At 38.4% G+C, this 19,578-nt stretch overlaps 1 protein-coding gene across 4 annotated transcripts in view; it reads left to right on the top strand.

The window, feature by feature from the left end:
* The window catches only part of LOC125453645 (beta-galactoside alpha-2,6-sialyltransferase 2-like), an 88,831-nt gene extending 77,643 nt beyond the window's left edge, over nucleotides 1-11,188 (top strand). For all 4 annotated transcript variants that reach the window (XM_048533466.2, XM_048533469.2, XM_048533465.2 and 1 more), the window contains 2 exons: nucleotides 359-533; nucleotides 4,743-11,188. In XM_048533466.2, coding sequence (XP_048389423.1) covers nucleotides 359-533; nucleotides 4,743-4,993 — 426 coding nt within the window. In that variant the 3' untranslated portion in view covers nucleotides 4,994-11,188. The remainder of the gene's footprint in view (nucleotides 1-358; nucleotides 534-4,742) is intronic.
* The last annotated feature ends 8,390 nt before the right edge of the window (nucleotides 11,189-19,578 follow it).

Below are 19,578 nucleotides of genomic sequence, written 5' to 3'. Positions count from 1 at the left end.
TTCTCTGATGCTGCCTGGCCTGCTGTGTTTCTCCTGCTCCATGCTTTGTTACCTCTGACTCCAGCATTTGCAGTTCTTGCTATCTCTTAAATATCGATACCAACTTTCGGCAATGATTAAAGTAAACAGCAATAACAATTAGTTGAAACTTGACCATGTAATCAACATTTGATCCAGAAGACCAAAAGAAATTGCCGGGTAATTTTCTGATTTCAAGATTTATTTAAAGTATTTGCTTTGTCTGTCAGTTTTGAAATTGATAATAGTTAAAAGAAAGTCTTGTTTCTTTCTGACATCATGCTGAAAGCACTGAAATTGAACATTTTGATCCTCTTTTAATGCACACACTCTTCTTCAGTGGTACAAGAAACCAGATTACAACCTGTTCATGCCCTATTTGCGATATAGAAGAAAGAATCCTGACCAGCCTTTCTACATTCTTCATCCAAAATTTGTCTGGCAGCTTTGGGATGTAATCCAGGAAAACACTCAGGAAAACATACAGCCAAACCCTCCCTCCTCAGGCTTCATTGGTAAGTTTGTCTGTCCTCTTTCTCTGTGAGTCATAATGCTGAATTGTACCATAAAGCATAAATGGAAACTTTAATTTGTTTCTTTACAAATTGTACATGCTGGTGTTGAGATTTGGGCTCTATACAAAACCACAAAGTAAAGAAAAATGTCAAAGAATAGCCTTATTGATAAAAATAACAATCATTGATCTAGAATGCAAATTGCTGAATTTTTTTAGACAATGAGCATCACTACTTAACATGTCATTGTTCAAGACATGGCACGATCATAAGTTGAACATATGTTAGTTGTCTTTCCTGTAGATGCTGGATGTTCTGAGGTCTTCTCTTTGTTGCCTGAACCTGATCTCTTGAACATTTCTAATCCTAAAATGACTAAAATTTACTAATGACTGCTATAAGCTAGACTTTAGCTGACTGAACGATTCCTCACTAGTTAAGCGTTTATATTATTTTCTATTCACTCCCTCTGAAGACAATTTATTTCACTCCTGGTAATCGGGCCATGCTAATCCACTCCAATGGAGGATTCCTACGGCAATCCATCATCATGTGACAGGCACTATACTAAGACAAATACTTTGTATGACACCCCCTCAATCTATGATTAATATCCATTGACTATCAATGTCCTATGCAGTTGCTAGCTTCCAAGCAAGTGCCCTATTTATGCAAATGGTCTCACAACAAGTGTACTACTGCTCCAAACAGCAAGTGTCCTGTAACAAATTGTAACTTGGAAGGTGCAAGGACCATGGTAAAGCAAAGAATTTTTGTGTTTATCGTAGGTGCCATTGCAACGTTTAACAAATTTTGTGCATCTGGATGCATGCATCTACTAACTTTTAACATGCTCCTAGCATCATCTCAGCGTTCCAAATATACTCTGTATCTCTAAGCAGAGAAATTCTAGGACCATAAAGACCATTTTAGCAGACGTGATGCCCTGGTAGCTGTGATTTTCTAAGTTGCATTTCTGACTGAATGCATTAGAACATCACATTCTCAGAATAGCTTCCTGGGCAGTCAGTGTTGGAGCTTTAGCTTCTCTTTACAGCTAAGTCAGACTTGCTGGAACCCAAATGTATAAATATGTCTTCACTGTAACGTCAGTTCACTCCCAAAGGACACAAGGAAGCTTTCTCAAAAGTACATCGCAGTATTTGGCACATACAGAGAAGCCAACATTAAGACTTGCTTAACAATATACTCGAAAATTCACAAATCATCCCAATAAGAGATTTTAAGACTAAAGTTATGTACTGTACAATATGATAATTTACGTGTTATTGATTACATGAAAAGATGCCAATGAGGTGAAGTCTAACATTGGTATATACAAATAAAGGTGGAAGTTAAAATGTAGATAGATGCAGGAGAAAATGAATTTGTTCTGAAAAATGAGAAGAACTTCAGCTGATTAATTCACCAGATCATGATGACAGGATAAAAAGATCAGAAATGATATCAAAGACTCTAATCACATTTTTCAATTTGCCGTTAATACAAATTGTTTCATGTAAGCTAATGTAACACTCCTCTTCAAGAAGGAACAGAGTAATAAATCAATGAACGTTGGACCAGCTAGTCTAATCTCAGCTGTCGGCAAATGTTTAGAATTAATAACTTAAGATAACATTTGTCAGAATTTAGAATTGGGTAATCAGCAGGAATTTTCAGAACAGTCATTTTGATATATCCAAAAGAGAATTTTAAAAGAAATATTGAATTGCATAGATATTGATAATGCAGTAAACATTCAATGGACATTCAGTAGGATGCCTTACAGCGGCTTAGTGGGTAAATTTAGCCATACTGTGAAAATAAAATTAAACGGAGAATTTGACTGAAGGTTCAGGTAAAAAGCTGTTGCTCAGACAGAATAAGAGTTAGAAGGAATGCAGGGTTATGGGCTATGGTTGGAGTTTGGATCTGAATGGGATGGTCTTCAGAGATTCGGTACAGACTCGATAGGACAAATGGTCTCTTACTGCACTGCAGAGACTCCATGCTTCTATTGTATGTAAGTTACAGTACCATTATATACTGATATACTGTTGATCTGCAACAATCACAATGTGGCACTAATGTTAGCTCCCATAACACAAGAATGAGATGTCGGTAATAACGTACTGAAGAATTCAACAAAGTTTCATTACAGCTCTCAATATCTATATGTACATAAATTCAGCAACCGTTGCATGTCTAGGCCCAAGATAAATGGTAGCACAGTGGCTCGCAGCACCAGGGACCCAGGTTCAATTCCACCCTACGGTGACTGTCTGTGTGGAGTTTGCACATTCTCCCCATGTCTGTGTGGGTTTTCTCTGGGTGCTCTGTTTTCCTCCCACAGTTCAAAAATGTGCAGGCTAGGTGGATTGGCCATGAAAAATTTCCCACCATCTTGAGGGATATGTAGAATAGGTGAGTTATAGGGGGATAAGTCTGGGCAGGATGCTCTGAGTCGTTGCGGACGTGTTAGGCCAAAAAGCCTGTTTCCACACTGTAGGGATTCTATGATTCACACATTGCTCAGCATTTCATGCTGCAAGAGGACAGGGATCAGTAAGATGGAGACTAGACTTCTCCAAAATCAGATCACATGCTATGATACAGTAATGACATCATCAGTGCATCTCTTAAAGAAATCTTGCATATGAGATATGTCAAAAAAACACAACTGCACCATGGAACGTGGCTAAGACCAAAGCATTAAATACTTTCAAGAAGGAGTTAGATATAATTCTTCAGGCTAAAGGGATCAAAAGGTATGAGGAAAAAGCAGGAACAGGGTACTGAGTTGGCTGATCAGCTAGGATCATATTAAATGGCTGGGTCAGCCTGAAGGGTCATACGACCTATTCCTACAGCTGTTTTCTAAGTTTCTATGTTTCCCTGATGCACAGAAAAATATCTTGTCGATTTGTGGCCTCAAATCCATATTCTTACTAACCCAACTACGTTTCACCACCTTACCAGGAAATACTCCATCTGCTAGATACCACCACCCAAACCTGCCATGGTGGTCGGATCACATCTGCAATCTCTGACCACTCTGGAAGAGTTGCCCACCATGAAGATTGCCTGTTAGTATTGGCCTTTTTAAAATTGAAAATTTATCTTCAGACAGAAATTCATTGTGGTTTCACTTCGGCATAGTTAATTTGTGATTGGTGGAAGACCTTTTATTGGCTTCCCAGCCTTGGGTGCTTGCTGACTGGCCTTAATTGGAGATGGAACATGGTTTCAGGGCAAAAACTGTCTATCTCTTACAAAGATCTCACAATGGTGCAACAAGGGATTAACACTCAAAACTTCTCCCAGTATCAAGGGCCCGACTCCAAAACTAATAACCAGCTCCTGATCCTTTGGAAGTAGATATGGGACAGTGATACAGTCCTATTAACCCCTGTCAGTCCCTCTCTCTAGTGGGCTTAATAGAATGGTCAGTAAGGGAGCATTAACATCATTGTAATATCTCATTTCTAAATTGAAATTTCAATTACTCAGATTGACATGTTTCACAGATTTTATCAGCATCTTTAAGGTGTTGGGGAAAATTCATTATTACATCATATAAAGTGACGCATCAACTTGTTGAGGACAATGACATGAGAAATAAAAGAAAGAAATGAGAAATTATTTGTTTTTTTCTTGTATCATACAAACTCTTGTAGAAGCTGTCATATGTTTATAATCTGTACATGTTCAGAGTTGGTATTAAACTCAATCTTAGCTGTTATAGGCTAAAGTAGCCAAATGAGGCTGAGGCTTTTGAGAAGCACTTAGGATTTTATTTGAAAATGTAATGTAGGCACCAAAAACTCATGAGACAATATGTTAAATAAACATGCTGCTGTGACATATTTATACTTCTGTTTAAACTTTCAGTTACTTTACTTACTGAAAGAAATTGTATTGGAAACATTTCAGATATTGTTGATAAACGTGCTGTCTGGTGGTAAGAGCAAGAACGACACTGTGATAGATCATCACATTACCAGGGAATTCTAGTTTGCAAGTGATGGGAACGGATCAGGTTTAAACACTTAAATTACCACTTAGAATGCTCACTGAATGTTTGACTGGAGAGTTGATATTTTATAGTAATTTTAATAATATTTAAGTTGATGGAGTAATCAAAATGTAATTTTGAAAGTTTTTTGATGGACTCGATAAAATAATCACCTGTTTGGAAATGTTTTCCAGGAATCCTTATCATGATGTCCTTGTGTGACAATGTCAATATCTATGAGTATATCCCTTCCATCAGACAGACAGATCTCTGTCACTACCATGAGCGATACTATGATGCTGCCTGTACCTTGGGTGCCTACCACCCTTTGCTTTATGAGAAACTTTTGGTACAACGCATGAATAAAGGAATGGAAGCAGACTTATATACAAAAGGAAAGGTTATTCTGCCTGGCTTTGGTACTATGAAGTGTTCTGGAGAGTAATGAACTTTGCGCTGTTGGCTAAGTGCTACAATACAGAATGTGATAGTATGGCAAAATCTAAAAGATACTTGAAATGACAATGTAGGACCAATTTCAGGGTAACAGCAAGTTAATGAGCCTTTAACTACAAAACAATCCTACCACATCATTATGAAGCTTTTGTATCACACAGATGTATTGCAACACATGCCTAAGCAAGTAAAGTCAAATTTCAGATAAAGACCAGACTTACAAAGAATTTTCCTTTCCTCCTATGCCACCAGTAACACACTGTTGTATGAATAGAGCCTGTATACTTTAAGAAAAGTGGTGGTTAGTTTTGCTGTAACACTGGTTAGATTATATTGTAAACAATTACATTTCTTACTTAAGCTCAGTGGCAATTACCACCAGATGTGGAGGTGCCAGTTTGGGTTGGGGTGGACAAGGTCAGAAATCACATGGCACCACATTATAGTCCAATAGTTTTATTTGAACACACGAGCTTTCAGAGCCTTACTCCTTTTTCAGGTATTAGTGAGAGAGGTAGTATCAGACACAGAATTTATAAGTAAGAGATCAAAGGGTCACACCACTGGTGAGGACATACTAAACAAATCTAAGATGCTGTTAAATCTTTAATCAGTTAGAAGTTTTAATTGATTAATATGTATATGTAATTACTACCAGAAGTTAAGTTTTGCATTGTGGAATACTTTGCAGTGAGTAGCAGTCTCCTTTTGGAAACATGACTCCTAAAGTTCAGCATAAATGACAGGAACATAGAATGTAGTGAAATATGTGGCTGGCTTGTTTGTGATTTACTTACATTTCTGCTCAGCTGGTAATACAGTTTAGTTTTGATATTTTAAATAGAAACATAGTTAACATTTTAAAAAGCCAGTATGAATGTACAAAATATAAACAGTATGCAGAGGAATATTTAAATATTGTGCCAGCAAATATGTGGAACTGATTTAGATGAATTCTTAAGTACCGCGGTTTTACTAAATTTTATTAATTCCTGTTGAACGCCAATGATTTTCAATAATTTGCTGTGCGAACTTAAATCTCACTGTTACTCTGAATGTTAATCTTTTACTGCTGCAGTTCATTAAAACCTACAGCACATCAAGCCAAAGTACCTTGCCAAACATAACAATGAGTTGGAGTTCTGAATACCTCAACATTTTGGGATGTTATTCAAACCCATAACTTGCCACTGTGTTCTATGATGAACTGGAGTAAGGTGGGGCTTGTCGGATTCCAGTGAAAGGCAAGCATTTCTTCATAGAGTGAGATGAGAAACCAGTGACCAATAACTGACTTTCTGTATGGTTCTGTTAACGTTGTAAAAGTGCTACTATAGATGCCTCAGCAGACCTACAAGAAAGTTTTTTAGGAAATGTTAACCATTTTATTAAAGATGTGCCAAGTGTTTCCTCAACATATTGCAACTATGAACTTTTTTTAGGCTTACTTATATCCTAGTTGGTGTTCTGCAGCCACAAAGCTGAAAAGAAATCTAATTATTAAGACTTTCTATCGCACTGAAAAAGCTTTAGGTGAATCTACATGCAATACCCTGACTTGAAAACCGTGCTCACATTTTAACAGCCGTGATAAATTCCATCACAACAATTGAGACAATCCAAAACATTCTAAAACAATCAAAAGCGTTCTAAGTAACTCAACCCACAACATTTGAAAAATGTAATTGCATTCTATTGCGCAAAGTTAGGAAATCATTTAAAAATTTCAAGCATCTGAATCCAGCACAAATTCTTTGCTAAAAATTAATCAGTTCTTCCATACCCTAGCTGTGTACCAAATGTTTGTGAACTATGTCCACCAGGTTTGGAGACAAACAGACTGAGAAACAAGGATGTAAACATTACCCCCGCCCTCTAGTAGTGATGTAACTAAAATGCCATTAAATGGGAGTATTACCTCTGCGTGCATCAATGTGTGGGTTGAAATGCGTTAAATGGGAGTATACAGCCAAAAACATCCTTAAAGGAGCCATTCAATATTTGGTTTCAGAACTTATGCCAAAATATTTAATATTCAATGAATTGATTCCATGACATCAAAAATAACATGATTCGATTGAATTAAAGGATATACCTTTAGCACAAGATTAGTTGAAAAACTAACATTTAATGGACAAATTAGTTGCAACTGGTGATGAAAGTAAGTTATGCCTACTTTCTCACTCATGAACTGGACAGGAAAATTGGTCACCAGGTAAACTGTGCTGCAGTTTCACCATTAGTTCACCCACAGTCCTGGTGAAGACCCATTTCATCTCCTAGGAACTTGGTTTGTCATCAAATGTAACAACGTTTTACGTCAGCTAACAATTTTGGACATTATATCATCCGTTCCTTATTAAGTATAATGGTTGGGACTTACAACGTCAACTTGAACATAAAAGGGATCTAGCTGAGAATAAGCCACCTCAACCAAATTTCTAATCTGTTTGTAAAATTCCTTTTTACATCAAAGTCCAGGTTTTGGCATTATCCTTGGAAAGTGCATGCTTTTGTATCATGACAGATACAATGTGCTGTAATTTTAAATTTTGCCTAGAAATGTCAGTTTATATGTGGGACAGCATTTATGCCCTCTGAAATATGGAACCCATTTTATCACTTGAAGCCTGTTTCAGGAATATATTTCTATAAAACAATTATGATAGGCTATTAGAATTAAACAGCCTGCTCATAGCTTGGAAAGGTTATAATTGACACAGTCAATCTAAAAGATACCACCAGATGTAGTTTAGTTTAACCTGCAGTCCAGCTGAAAAAGAACAAAACTAGAAAGGTGAAAATATAATTTTTGTAGAGGCAGAATGTTCTTTCAGAATCCACAACGATAAAATTTTATCAGTCCTTGCAAAACGGCTATGAAGCAAGGGCCTGGCAAAATAGCAAGAATCAGGTGAAGAAAGCTCCCTGTGTAGACTCATTGCCAGAGTATTTTTCCAGCAGGGGAATCAGTTGCAAAGTGGTTGCATTTTCCAAGGACGCAGGAAACCAATTTGTTTACAATAAGGCATAACAGGCCAGTTTACAGAGCACCAGGCATTTTGTGGAGCCTGGCTGTGGGAGGTCACTACCTAAAAGGAAGCAGCTTTCCTGCAGCTGCTTAAGGGGATCATTGCAGCAGGCAGCTTAAAGAGGCGGCTGGAAAACTGTGAATACCTTCAGTCTCTTTGTCTGAGCAAAGATACTCTAGCTAATGTCTGACTGCAAAGGACACATTTGATGGGTGTGCTGCCTCCTGAGCTGCACATGCATACCACCAGTTAGTTGCGTTCTCCAAAAAGGTGACAGCTGACTAAAAGGCAGGAGAGAAAGTTCAAGCAGCTGGGTGCTGCTACCCCTCATTCACCATCAATGCCTGTCCTTTGATTCAAGGTTTACACAGGATCAGAGTAGGTGCAGTCGTCTTTTCAGCTGCCACAAAAGCTTTAGAGATTTACCTGTTCCGGCTTTGTTCAAGTATAATTTGTATTCCTTGCACGTATCAGGTGGATTTACACATATTTATAAGGACCTCAACTGCCTTAGATGAACATCTTATATCCCTACTGAATGTAGCAGTGCCAACTCATGACTCCCACCCACCACCCCTTGAGTTACAAACTCCATGCAAGCCTATTCAGTACCACCATGGACACACATCAGGACCCATGGTTAGATTAAGAAGATCAGATTCTTAAGTATCTATTGATAAGTTTTCTATTTAAAAGAAATGCTGATTCAATCCCATCGATGACAGCTAAGTTCATTCAACAACTTAACTTTCATAAGAACAATAAAAATACTTTATAAGCATTTGGAGCTGCCACTCAAACTGTGAACTGACAGTTACCCCACTGTGATGAAACCTTGTGAGATCAGTCATGCAGCAGAAATTTTTAATAATAGCTGTCAACAGAGTAAAACAGTGTTCACACTGCAGACAGCTCTTTATCAAAAAAAGGTTGGATTTAATTAGTTTGCCAGCTTGACAGATTCAATTAATTTGGCAGTTTCCTAGATAGCTTGATAATTCCAAGGACTGTTTCCACTTTTTATACATATTCATGTCTATTCTTAGCAACCAACAGACTTGATCTCTTCTAAAGGACACTCTCCCATCTGCCTTTTGCACCTATAAATGGATATCATATCTCACCTAATAACTGACAGCTTTAGAACTTAGCCTAGAAAGTATAAAACAAACAAGTCATGTTGTGTACACCATCATGAAAATGGTGGTGCAGGGTTTGGGGGCAAGACTGCCAGAATCAGGACTCCATTACCATGTTGGTGAAACAACAGACTGTCTCTGTCTTTATGAAAATTCATGCCACAGTTGCTCACAGCAGTATTAGTCATATGAGTATTATTGTAACCTGTTGTATTTCAAAGAAAACCCTAAAAATGTTTGGTTGCACCACAATTTTATCTTATGGTTCATTCTCAGAAATAACAATATAATTGCTGAAGAGTTGTTCAGTCAAACTATTAACTACTGTTCATTAGAGGATAAAATATAAAGCCTGAAATTTGTGTCTACAGTGAACTTGTGAAAAAAATACCTTTAAGGCTGTCTGAAAATCAGATTCTACATTTGCATCAGCATATATTATGAAGACGTCATTATTCTTAATAATATGTCTTCTGTTGTTGTACTAACAGAAATACTTATATTTGTGCATATACATTACTATTTGACCTATAGGATGCCTGTGTTTTCTGATCTGAAGAGACTTTTATGACTCTTTATTATATCAAGATAACTCTTCATTTCAGCTGATTTTTTTTCAATGTATTCATTTTCTTTCCTTTTTATAAAATTCATGTATAAAAATGACCACTGACAAAATTAATGGAAACATTTCATAATCTTAATACATGCACATGAAATCCTTTGTTAAGTCATTGAGTCATGGAGTCATGCAGCATGGAAACAGACCCTTCAGTCCAACTAGTCCATGCCTACAAATGTTCCCCAAACTAAACTAGTCCCAACTGCCTGCATTTAGCCCATATCCCTCCAAACTATTCCTATTCATGTACTTATCCAAATGTCTTATAAATGTTGTACTATACATGCAGTTTATTCCAAATACTAACTAGTCTCTGTGTAAAAATGTTACCCCCCCCATATCCTTTCTAAATCCTTCTCATCTCCCCTCAAAAACATGCCCCCTAGTTTAGAACTCCCATATTTTAAGTATTACCGTTAAATGAGTGACAGGAATTACCCATGAAACCAATAAGCATTTGCTCACTGCCAAAATCAACAGTGATATTCAAATGCGCATTGTTATTAAATTCCATGAAAGAAACTACAGCACGGGAAGTTTCCAGCTTGCCAACTGACGGATTATTATGAAGAGAAAATAGACCAGCAGTAAGAAAAATAACACTGTTGCCTTTATCATTGTGTATTTTAAGAGCACTTTCAAAAGTATTACTTCCAAGAGAACTTGTAACTCTATGAATGTCCTTAACTGCAAAATGACAGCAGTCATGAGCATCATTTTAAACTTAACTAAGTAATATTTGCACACTGAAAATTTCAACTATCAAAGGTAATTTCAGATAATCCCTTTTTGCCAGATCACACCTGAAGTCTTTAATTTCTTTCAGCAATTAAAATGTTAAAGTTTGAGATGCTGCCATCAAGATGCACGATATTCAAATATTAACAACTTAACGTGAATTTATTTATTTGAGGATACACAGACTGTTTAACATTACTCCATACAGTCTTCCAACTATGATGACTATTCTGGACTGAATGATCCATTTCAAGAAAAGCCCGTGGGTTAAAATATTGGGATTGCTGTAATTGCAGCAGTACACTCATATAGATGCTAGTATGAAGGATGTTTCTCTGTTTGAACGTTTTTATGTAACTTTATTTAAAAGTCCAATTTTTCCATGATCTGCTCAGCTCAACATGTAGTAACCTGAGGCATTTTTGAAGATTTTGTGACTATTTTAAATGTTTTGCATTGTGAATTGTACAAAATAAAAACAATACCCAAACCAGACCTCTTTTAAATAATTGGCGCGATAATTATGTTTGGTGCAAAAATACAATAATATTTTACAACAATCTGAAATTTTCACAAACTGCTTAATTTTTGTAATTGTGTTTTCAGCTTTTTATGAGCGCGCATTCCATTGAATTGGTGATTAGCAAACTAAAAACATGCTTATCTATGAATGCCAATGTTCATTCTTTGAGATTTTGGTTTTATATATTTTATATGTATAACATACAGAATAGAACTTGTTGTAAATAAACATTTTTATCCTAAACCATCTGTCTGTTGAATATATTCATTTTAAAAGTCAGAGATTGATACAATAATGTGGCAAATTTTGATCATACATCATCATGTCTTCTGAGGTGGTAAAAGAAGAAATAGTGCTGAACAAAGTAGTTTATGGCCAAGACAATAAGGGAAGGGGGTTTACTTTATATAGCGATTGGAACTGGGCGGACCTTGTCGACTATGAGATCCTTGATTGGTTTATTAATCTGAGCCAATCAGAAAGCTCTGTCTGTCCAGCATAAATAGGGTACTTAGAATCTCCTCAGCTCAGGGGACAGACTCCAAGCTGACCAGCTACAAAGTACTGTGCACATGTAAATAAAGGGTGACTTGGTGTCTAGCATACTGACCTCTGTGCAGTTATTTCACTTTAATACTTCAAAGAGTCAACACTAGTCTTTGACACAAAACATACATAAGGAATTTGCAATGGAAGTGACAGAAAAACTGAAAAATGTTGCCTTTATTACACCATTGAAACTGATAGCCATTTCTAGAGTTGGTACATGCACAGGATTTCCCAGTAATCAAGAATTAGTGTCAGTGGATTCACACTTCTGTCTAAACTGCATTGTTGAGGCAGCCCTGACTGTAACCAATGGAAAAGAATCAACAGATGACACTATGTACCTCTGTACTGTTAGTCTAAATTAAAATCTCCAGTAGCAGTTATTGGAATTTAAATTCAATTAATAAAATCTAGAATGGAAAATCAGGCTCAGTAGTGCTGACAATTAATTATCATCAGTTATAGTGCACAAAAACACTGCATCTTGTACACGAATGATCATTAAGGAAGGAAATCTGACATATTTAGCTAGTCTGGTCAAAATGTGATTACAGAATCACAGCAAATGGGTTTACCTTTAACTGTTGCCTCACCAGTCACACCCACTTGCCCTTAACAATATTTGAAAAACACTTTTTAAAAGTCACACTTTGTTAAGTGATATGTAATTAGATTTTTAATGATGCAATAATTGAAATCACAGAATCACAGAAATGTAGTGTCTTGTCACAAAAGGAGGCCATTTGGCCCAACATGCCTATACAGGCTTGTAAAATGAGCATTATTACCTCGTGCTGATCTCCCACTTCTTCGTTATGCTGTTGCATGTTATTTTCAGAGAAATAATCATCTAATACCCTCTTTAATGCCTCCCTCCATCACTTTTCTAGACAACGCATTCCATACCATAACTACTCGCTGGATGAAAATGTATTCGTCACTTCACATTTTTGTAGATCACTTTGTCCCTTTTACGGGCTAAAACAGTTTCTCCCTATCTGCTCTATCCAAACCTCCGATAATTTTGAAAGCTTTCAACAGATCTCCTCTCAACCTTACAATCCCTGCAATATCAATTTGTCCTCATCTATATCCCCTCGTAGTGTCACACAGAAACTTGGTTTCTGACAGAGCCAGTCCAAAGCTTCAGAAGAACCCAGAGCAAATTTGACCACTAGATGTGCAACATGCAGGCCCACCAACATTAAAAGTCAATCAAATGGCGAGGGTTTGAAGTCAGTTGTAGGCTACAGCAGGCCAGATGGACAGCCATTCTTCCCTAAAAACATTAGAAAACAGGATGGGTTTTACAACAAATGATTATAGCTCCATGGGAGTGGATCCCAAAGACATCCTAATGTCCATCTATGTCATCTTTGTGGCAACTCTTGCAACCAAACCAATGGCAAACATAGTGCTTTGCATTCTCTTTAGACTCAACCAGAACACTGAGAGCAGATTTGGATGTTTGGGCAGTCCAAAGATTACAAACATTCAGTCCAGGCTTGTAGTCTTGGGAAGATATTCCAGCTCATTGAAGACTATTAATGCAACACAAGAGACAGCTGTTATGAATGATAAATGCAAATTCTGTAGTGTTGCGGCTATCGTGGATACTGGGAGAGACATTTGTATCCCATTGGTCAGCCATCGTCAACTTCAAATCAGGCAGCTGTTTGGTCGTAAAATTGCTGCCTTGCCAGGTTAGATCTGTCACACTGGCTATTGGAGCTTACAGTCTCTGTTCAATAAGTGGGCAGAATTCATGCACCAAGTAAACAAAATAAAAGTCAAGGGAAGATGCCTTTAACTGACTAACTGGAACATCAGGACTCTATGCACAGAGGGCTTATAACAGCTGATAATATGTACAAGACAGCCTTGATCAACATGGGACCTGATAGGCTGAACATTATCATAACTTCTCTACAAGATACCTTGTAGGTCCCTGAATAAATAAACATTTCACCCTGATCTAGCATGGGAAAAGTTTAAATAAAAAGATGTGAGCAATATATAGGCTTTGCTTTAAGGAAAGTGCTACTGTCAATGTTAGAAATCCTAGAAATGGTTTAGTCTGTTTCTTTTACATCCACCTCTCAACTCAAATCTGACTAGTTAACCTCGTGAGCATCTATGTTCAAACACAGAGGGCAAAGACCAGCCCAAGAGGAGTAGATACTGCCGTTAACGAAATCCTGAAGTCATAACATCCTTACTTACTGGGATGTTTCACCACAAGATTGGGTGTAAGCTATGAGAAATGGCCTTCCTGCCTCAGGCAGAGTCTATTTGAGCTTAGCTGCTGCCTGAGCTTTGTGTAACCAGCATCTTCTTTCAGAGCAAACTATAGCACAAAATGCCCAGGAGAGAGCCAAAGTCAGGACTAAGACTGACACCAGCTAGATCTCATCACCACCGAAACTGTATTCCCAACACAAGATTAGAATGATTAATTAGCAGCAAAGAACTTAAGCATTGCTAAAATGAAACAAAATGTCAAAGCTTTTCATCTTGCAGTCATCAGAATGAAGATGCAAGAAATCAGTCTTAGCTGACAACTAAGATTATCAGTTAACTACTCCTGCTACATTTCCATTCCAAAATTGGCCCAACTAATCAGCAGAAACTCCTCATGTGGTGAGAATTGGTGTTCCTTTTTCAAAACTGGTTTCTTGCATTCAACTCATCTAGCGAAAATGCTGAACAATTTCCAAGGCATCTCTTAACAAGACAAGCTTACTCTGAGTTCTGAGCATGCCAGTTCCATCTGCACTCACTGATTGCTAAGCCACCCATGTCTATACCGTAATGGCCATGTTCAATGAATGGACAATTGCAATATACCCCAAGACTGTAGGAATATCATTAGTGGCTTTGAGGACCTTTGACCAGGCAAGGACCAGCTACAAGGCTTATACAAAATATTATTAATTTTTAAACTTTAAATCATATGTTGCAGCATATTTGAGCTAGGCATGGTGGCTCAGTGCTTAGCACTGCGGCCGCTTAGCGCAGGGACCCAGGTTCGATTCCAACCTTGGGTGACTGCCTGTGTGGAGCGTGCACATTCTCCCCATGTCTGCGTGGGTTTCCTCCAGGTACTCTGGTTTCCTCACACAGTCAGAAATATGCAGGCTCTGTGGATTGGCCATGCTAAATTGCCCATTGTGTTCAGGGATGTGTAGATTAGGTGGGTTATAGGGGGATGGGTCAGGGTGGGATCCTCCATGAGTCAGTGTGGACTTGTTGAGCTGAAGGGCCTGTTTCAACATTGTTGAGGTTCTATGGATGTTGTCTTCCATCAGGTCTCACTACTGTTTATTCATCATTTGTATATTTTCAGGTACCAATATATTATAGTGTTAATGCAGAATACTGTTAAAAAGGCAGAATTAAGGGATTCCATTTGAAATCAAACATTGAAAACAAAATAGAATATTTAAAGGCACAACATGAGATAAATGGGTGCAATTTAATTGCCATTAAAGAGACATGACAACACAGAGTGACCAAGGAAGACCAAACCGAATATCCAAAGATATTTGATATTTAAGAAGGGTAGACAAATATAAAAGGATGTGGAGTAGCATTCTTAGTAAGGGATTATGTCAGTGCATTAGTGAGAGAGAATCTCATTTCAAAGGATCAAGATATAGTATCAGTTTGGGTAGAGCTAAGAAACAAGAAGAGGCAGAAAATAATGATGGGACTTGCCACTAACTGGTAGTGATAATGCTGGACACAGTATGAAGCAGGAAGTTAGAAACATATGAAGACAGCAATAATGAGAAACTTAGATTTATATATGGACTGGGCTGTTAATCAGCACTAATACTCTGGTGAATGAATTCCTGGGATTTATACATGATGGGTTTCATAGAATCATACAATACCTACAGTGTGGAAGCAGGCCATTCGGCCCATTGAGTTACACTGACCTTCCGCAGAACATCCCACCCAGACCCAACCCCATACCATGTCCACGTGACCCTGTGTTTCTCTGGCTTATCCACCTAGCCTGCATGTCCTTTCTGGTGCAGTATATTGAAGAGCCAACAATGGATTGTAATACTTTAGATTTGATATTATATAATGAGAAAGGACTAATTACTAACCTTGTTATAAAAGAGCCCTTAGGAAATAATAACCATAATATGATAGAACTTTCCTTTAAAGTTGAATGGGACACAGTTAATTCTGAAACGAAAGGCTTACGTCTAAACACGGAAGCAGTAAAGATATGAGAGGCAAGTAGGAAATATTATGCAACCAAGGAACTTGTGAAATTGGGGAACTGAAAGAAACTGATGGTCATAAAGAGATAATATTTCAAAATATAACTTGATTGAAAGTTGAAAATCTCTAGCGCTGTGCCCCAGAGGTGGTTGGAGTTGCTGGAGATGGCCGTACAGTTGATAGATGTGTCAGTGTTTATCTTTCAAAATTTTATAGAATCTGGAAAGATTCCTGCAGATGGGAAAATAGCAAATATAAACTTAATACTTGGGCACAGGAAGAATGGAGAACTGCTGACCTGTAGTTTGGCATCAGCAGTAGTGAAATGTTCAAATAAGTTATGATGGATTAATAACTGGGCAGTTAGAAAATGATGGCAAAATTGGGCAAAGTCAACATGGATCTATGAAAAGAAAATCATGTTTGACAAATGTTTTGGAGCTTTTTGAGGAAATTACTTTTAGCGTAGGTGAAGAAGAACCAGCAAATGCAGTGTATTTGGTTATCAGAATGTTTTTGATCAGGTACAATGCAAGAAATTAGTAAACAAAATTAGGGCACTAGGGATTGTGGGTAATATTATTGTATAAATTGAGAACTAGTTCACAGACAGAAAGCAGAAAGCAGGAATGAATGGGTCATTCTCAGGATGACAGGGTGTTCCCAGTGGAGTGCCATGAGGATCAGTGATAGAACCACAACAGTTCACATTCTGAACGATCAGTTGCAATATGTCCAAATTTGCTCCTGTCATAAAGCTTGTGAGAATGTAACTTATCTTGAAGATGCAAGATGAAAAAGTTGTACTAAATTTAGTTGTGTGCTTATTTAGGTTCATCGTGCTTTACCAAGAACTGTAACACTGAAAAAACTTTATTCCAGGCACAAAAACAAAGTTGCTGGGAAGCTCAGCAGGTATGGCAACATCTGTGAAGGAGAAAACAGAGTTAACTTTTCGGGTCTGGTGATCCTTCCTCAGAAGGGCTGTGAGGAAGGGTCACTGGACCTGAAACGTTAACTGTTTTCTCCTTCACAGTTGCTGCCAAACCGGCCGAGCTTCCCAGCAACTTTGTTTTTGTTCCTGATTTACAGCATCTGCAGTTCTTTTGGTTTTTATAAACTTTATTCCAGGCTTACCTGATTATTCATGAGGATATAGATAATAGAGTTGTAGACATTTGTTACATTTTGCTAGGATGGTTAGCAGCATACTGGCAACTAGTGTTATCAAGTCTGGATTATCAAAGGTTACAATTACTGACAAAATTCCATGTAGCATCCAGCAAAGTGAAAAATCATATCCCTGTAGTAATGACCATAAAAAGCACATGGAATTCTCTTCGACAGGCTGAGATCCTTACCATTTTGCTAACATTTACATATAAAAATTAAAAATATATATCTGATATGGAACTTTTTTCAGTTGTTTCAGCGGCGGGAGTCCAGGAGAAAGCACGAGGGCAGCCAGGAAAGGTAAGCTTCCACCCAATAAATTTGGGAGTTAACTAATGTTAATTCGATCAGCAGGCAGGGACTGCAGTGTGTGACTGTGAGTGAGGCAGGTAGCGAGACCCTGCAGACGGGAACACAGGAGCCCCACCCCTTGACATTGTCCCAAAGGTATGAGGTACTTGCTCCCTGCGTGGATGAGGAACAGGGCTGCAGGAAGGATGAGTCAACTGACCACGGCATCATGGTCCAGGAGGCCATTCAAGAGCAGGGAGCAAAAAGACATTATGTAGTTGTAGAGGATTCCATCCTGCGTGGTGTGTTGCCTGCCCGGTGCCAGGGTGTGAGACACCTCTGATCAGCTTGGGAGGATACTAAAGAGGGAGGGGGAGGATCCAGTTGTTGTGGTCCCCGTAAGTACCAAAAACATAGGCAGGACTAGGAAAAGAAAGACCTGTTTCAGGATTATGAAAAATCGGGGACAAAATTTTAAAAAACAGGTCTTCAAGGGTCACAATCTCTGGATTGCTGCTCGAGCTGTGTGCAAATTGGCATAGGAAGGTGAGGATCAGGGAAGTAAACACATGGCTAAAACAGTGGTGTGGGAAAGAGGGTTTCCTATTCACGGGGCACTGGCATCAGTTCTGGGAGAGGAGGGATCTATACCGCTGGGATGGACTCCTGGGATGAACAGGGCCGGGTCCGGTGTTCTGGCAAAAAGGGTGAACAGGGCGGTTAATAGGACTTTAAACTAGTAAGTAGGGGGGAAGGGACAAGTGAGCGTAGAGGGAGAATAACAAATGTAAGGCAAAGCAGCAGGTTAGCAGGTGACGAGGAAGCTTCAACTCCATTGAAAATTAGGAAAAATGTTAAAGGGAAGGAGAACTCAAGAGCTGTTAGTAATGAAGGTAATAGGACCCAAAAAGAAGGTGCAAAAACGAGCATAAGGGCACTTTATCTGAATGCTCAGAGCATTCGAAACAAGGTGGATGAGTTGATGGTGCAAATCATGGCAAATGGGTATGATTTAGTGGCCATGACAGAGACATGGTTACAGGATGGTTATGGCTGGGAGTTAAATATCCAGGGGTATCAAACTGTTTGGAAGGACTGACAGGAATGTAAAGGAGGTGGTGTTGCTCTGATTTTTAAGGATAATACCAGGGTAGTAGTGAGAGATGATGTAGGTTCTACTGAACAAAATGCTGAATCCATATGGGTGGAAATTAGAAATAGCAGGGAGAAGAAGTCACTGATAGGTGTGGTCTATAGGCCACCAAATAATGACATCATGGTGGGGGCAGGCAATAAACATAGAAATAGCTAATGCATGTAAAAATGGTACAGCAGTTATCTTGGGGAATTTTAATCCACGTATCAATTGGTCAAACTAGATCGACCATGGCAGCCTTGAGATGGGGTTCATAGAATGCATCTGCGATAATTTCCTTTAACAGTATGTAATGGAACCTATGAGGGAGCAAGCTAATCTAGATCTAGTCCTGTGTAATGAGACAGGAATAATTAACAATCTCACATTTAGGGATTCTCTCGGAAGGAGCGATCACAGTTTGGTCGAATTTAAAATACAGATGGAGCGTGAGAAGGTTACATCCATTACCTATGTCCCATGCTTAAACAAAGGGGATTATGAAGGAATGAGGGAGGGGTTAGCCAAGGTAGAATGGGAGCAAAAACTTTATGGTGGGTCACTTGAGGAACAGTTGAGAGCTTTCAAAATGATTTTTCAGAGTGCTCAGCAGAAGTATATTCCAGTGATAAGGAAGAACTGTAAGAAAAGAGAGAACCAGCCATGGATGTCGAAGGAAATAAAGGTGTTTCAGATTGAAAAAAAAACACATATATAAAAGCAAAGAGTAGTGGGAAACTAGTAGGCTGGGAAATCTTTAAAGGCCAACAGAATGCCACAAAGAAAAGTAAGATAGATCATGAGAGTAAACTAGCTCAGAAGATAAAAATAGGCAGCAAAAGTTCCTATAAATATGCAAATCGTAAAAGAGTGGCACCAGCTACCAAGGATACACCTCCTCCCACCCAACTTCCTGCAAAAATGCCATCCCCATTCAAAATTCCTTCGCCTCCGCCACATCTGCTCCCAGGATGAGGCATTCCACTCCCGTACATCTCAGATGTGCTCGTTTTCACACCCTGTACCTGCAATAACCACCAAAAGAGAATCCCGCTCGTCCTCAAGTACCACCCCACCAACCTCCAGATCCAACACATCATCCTCCGACACTTCTGCCATCTGCAATCCAATCC

The sequence above is a fragment of the Stegostoma tigrinum genome, chromosome 6 (genome assembly GCF_030684315.1).
Source record: "Stegostoma tigrinum isolate sSteTig4 chromosome 6, sSteTig4.hap1, whole genome shotgun sequence".
Lineage (NCBI taxonomy): Eukaryota > Metazoa > Chordata > Chondrichthyes > Orectolobiformes > Stegostomatidae > Stegostoma > Stegostoma tigrinum.
Note: the sequence above shows the minus strand (reverse complement) of the source record. Positions and strands in the feature narration are given on the sequence as shown.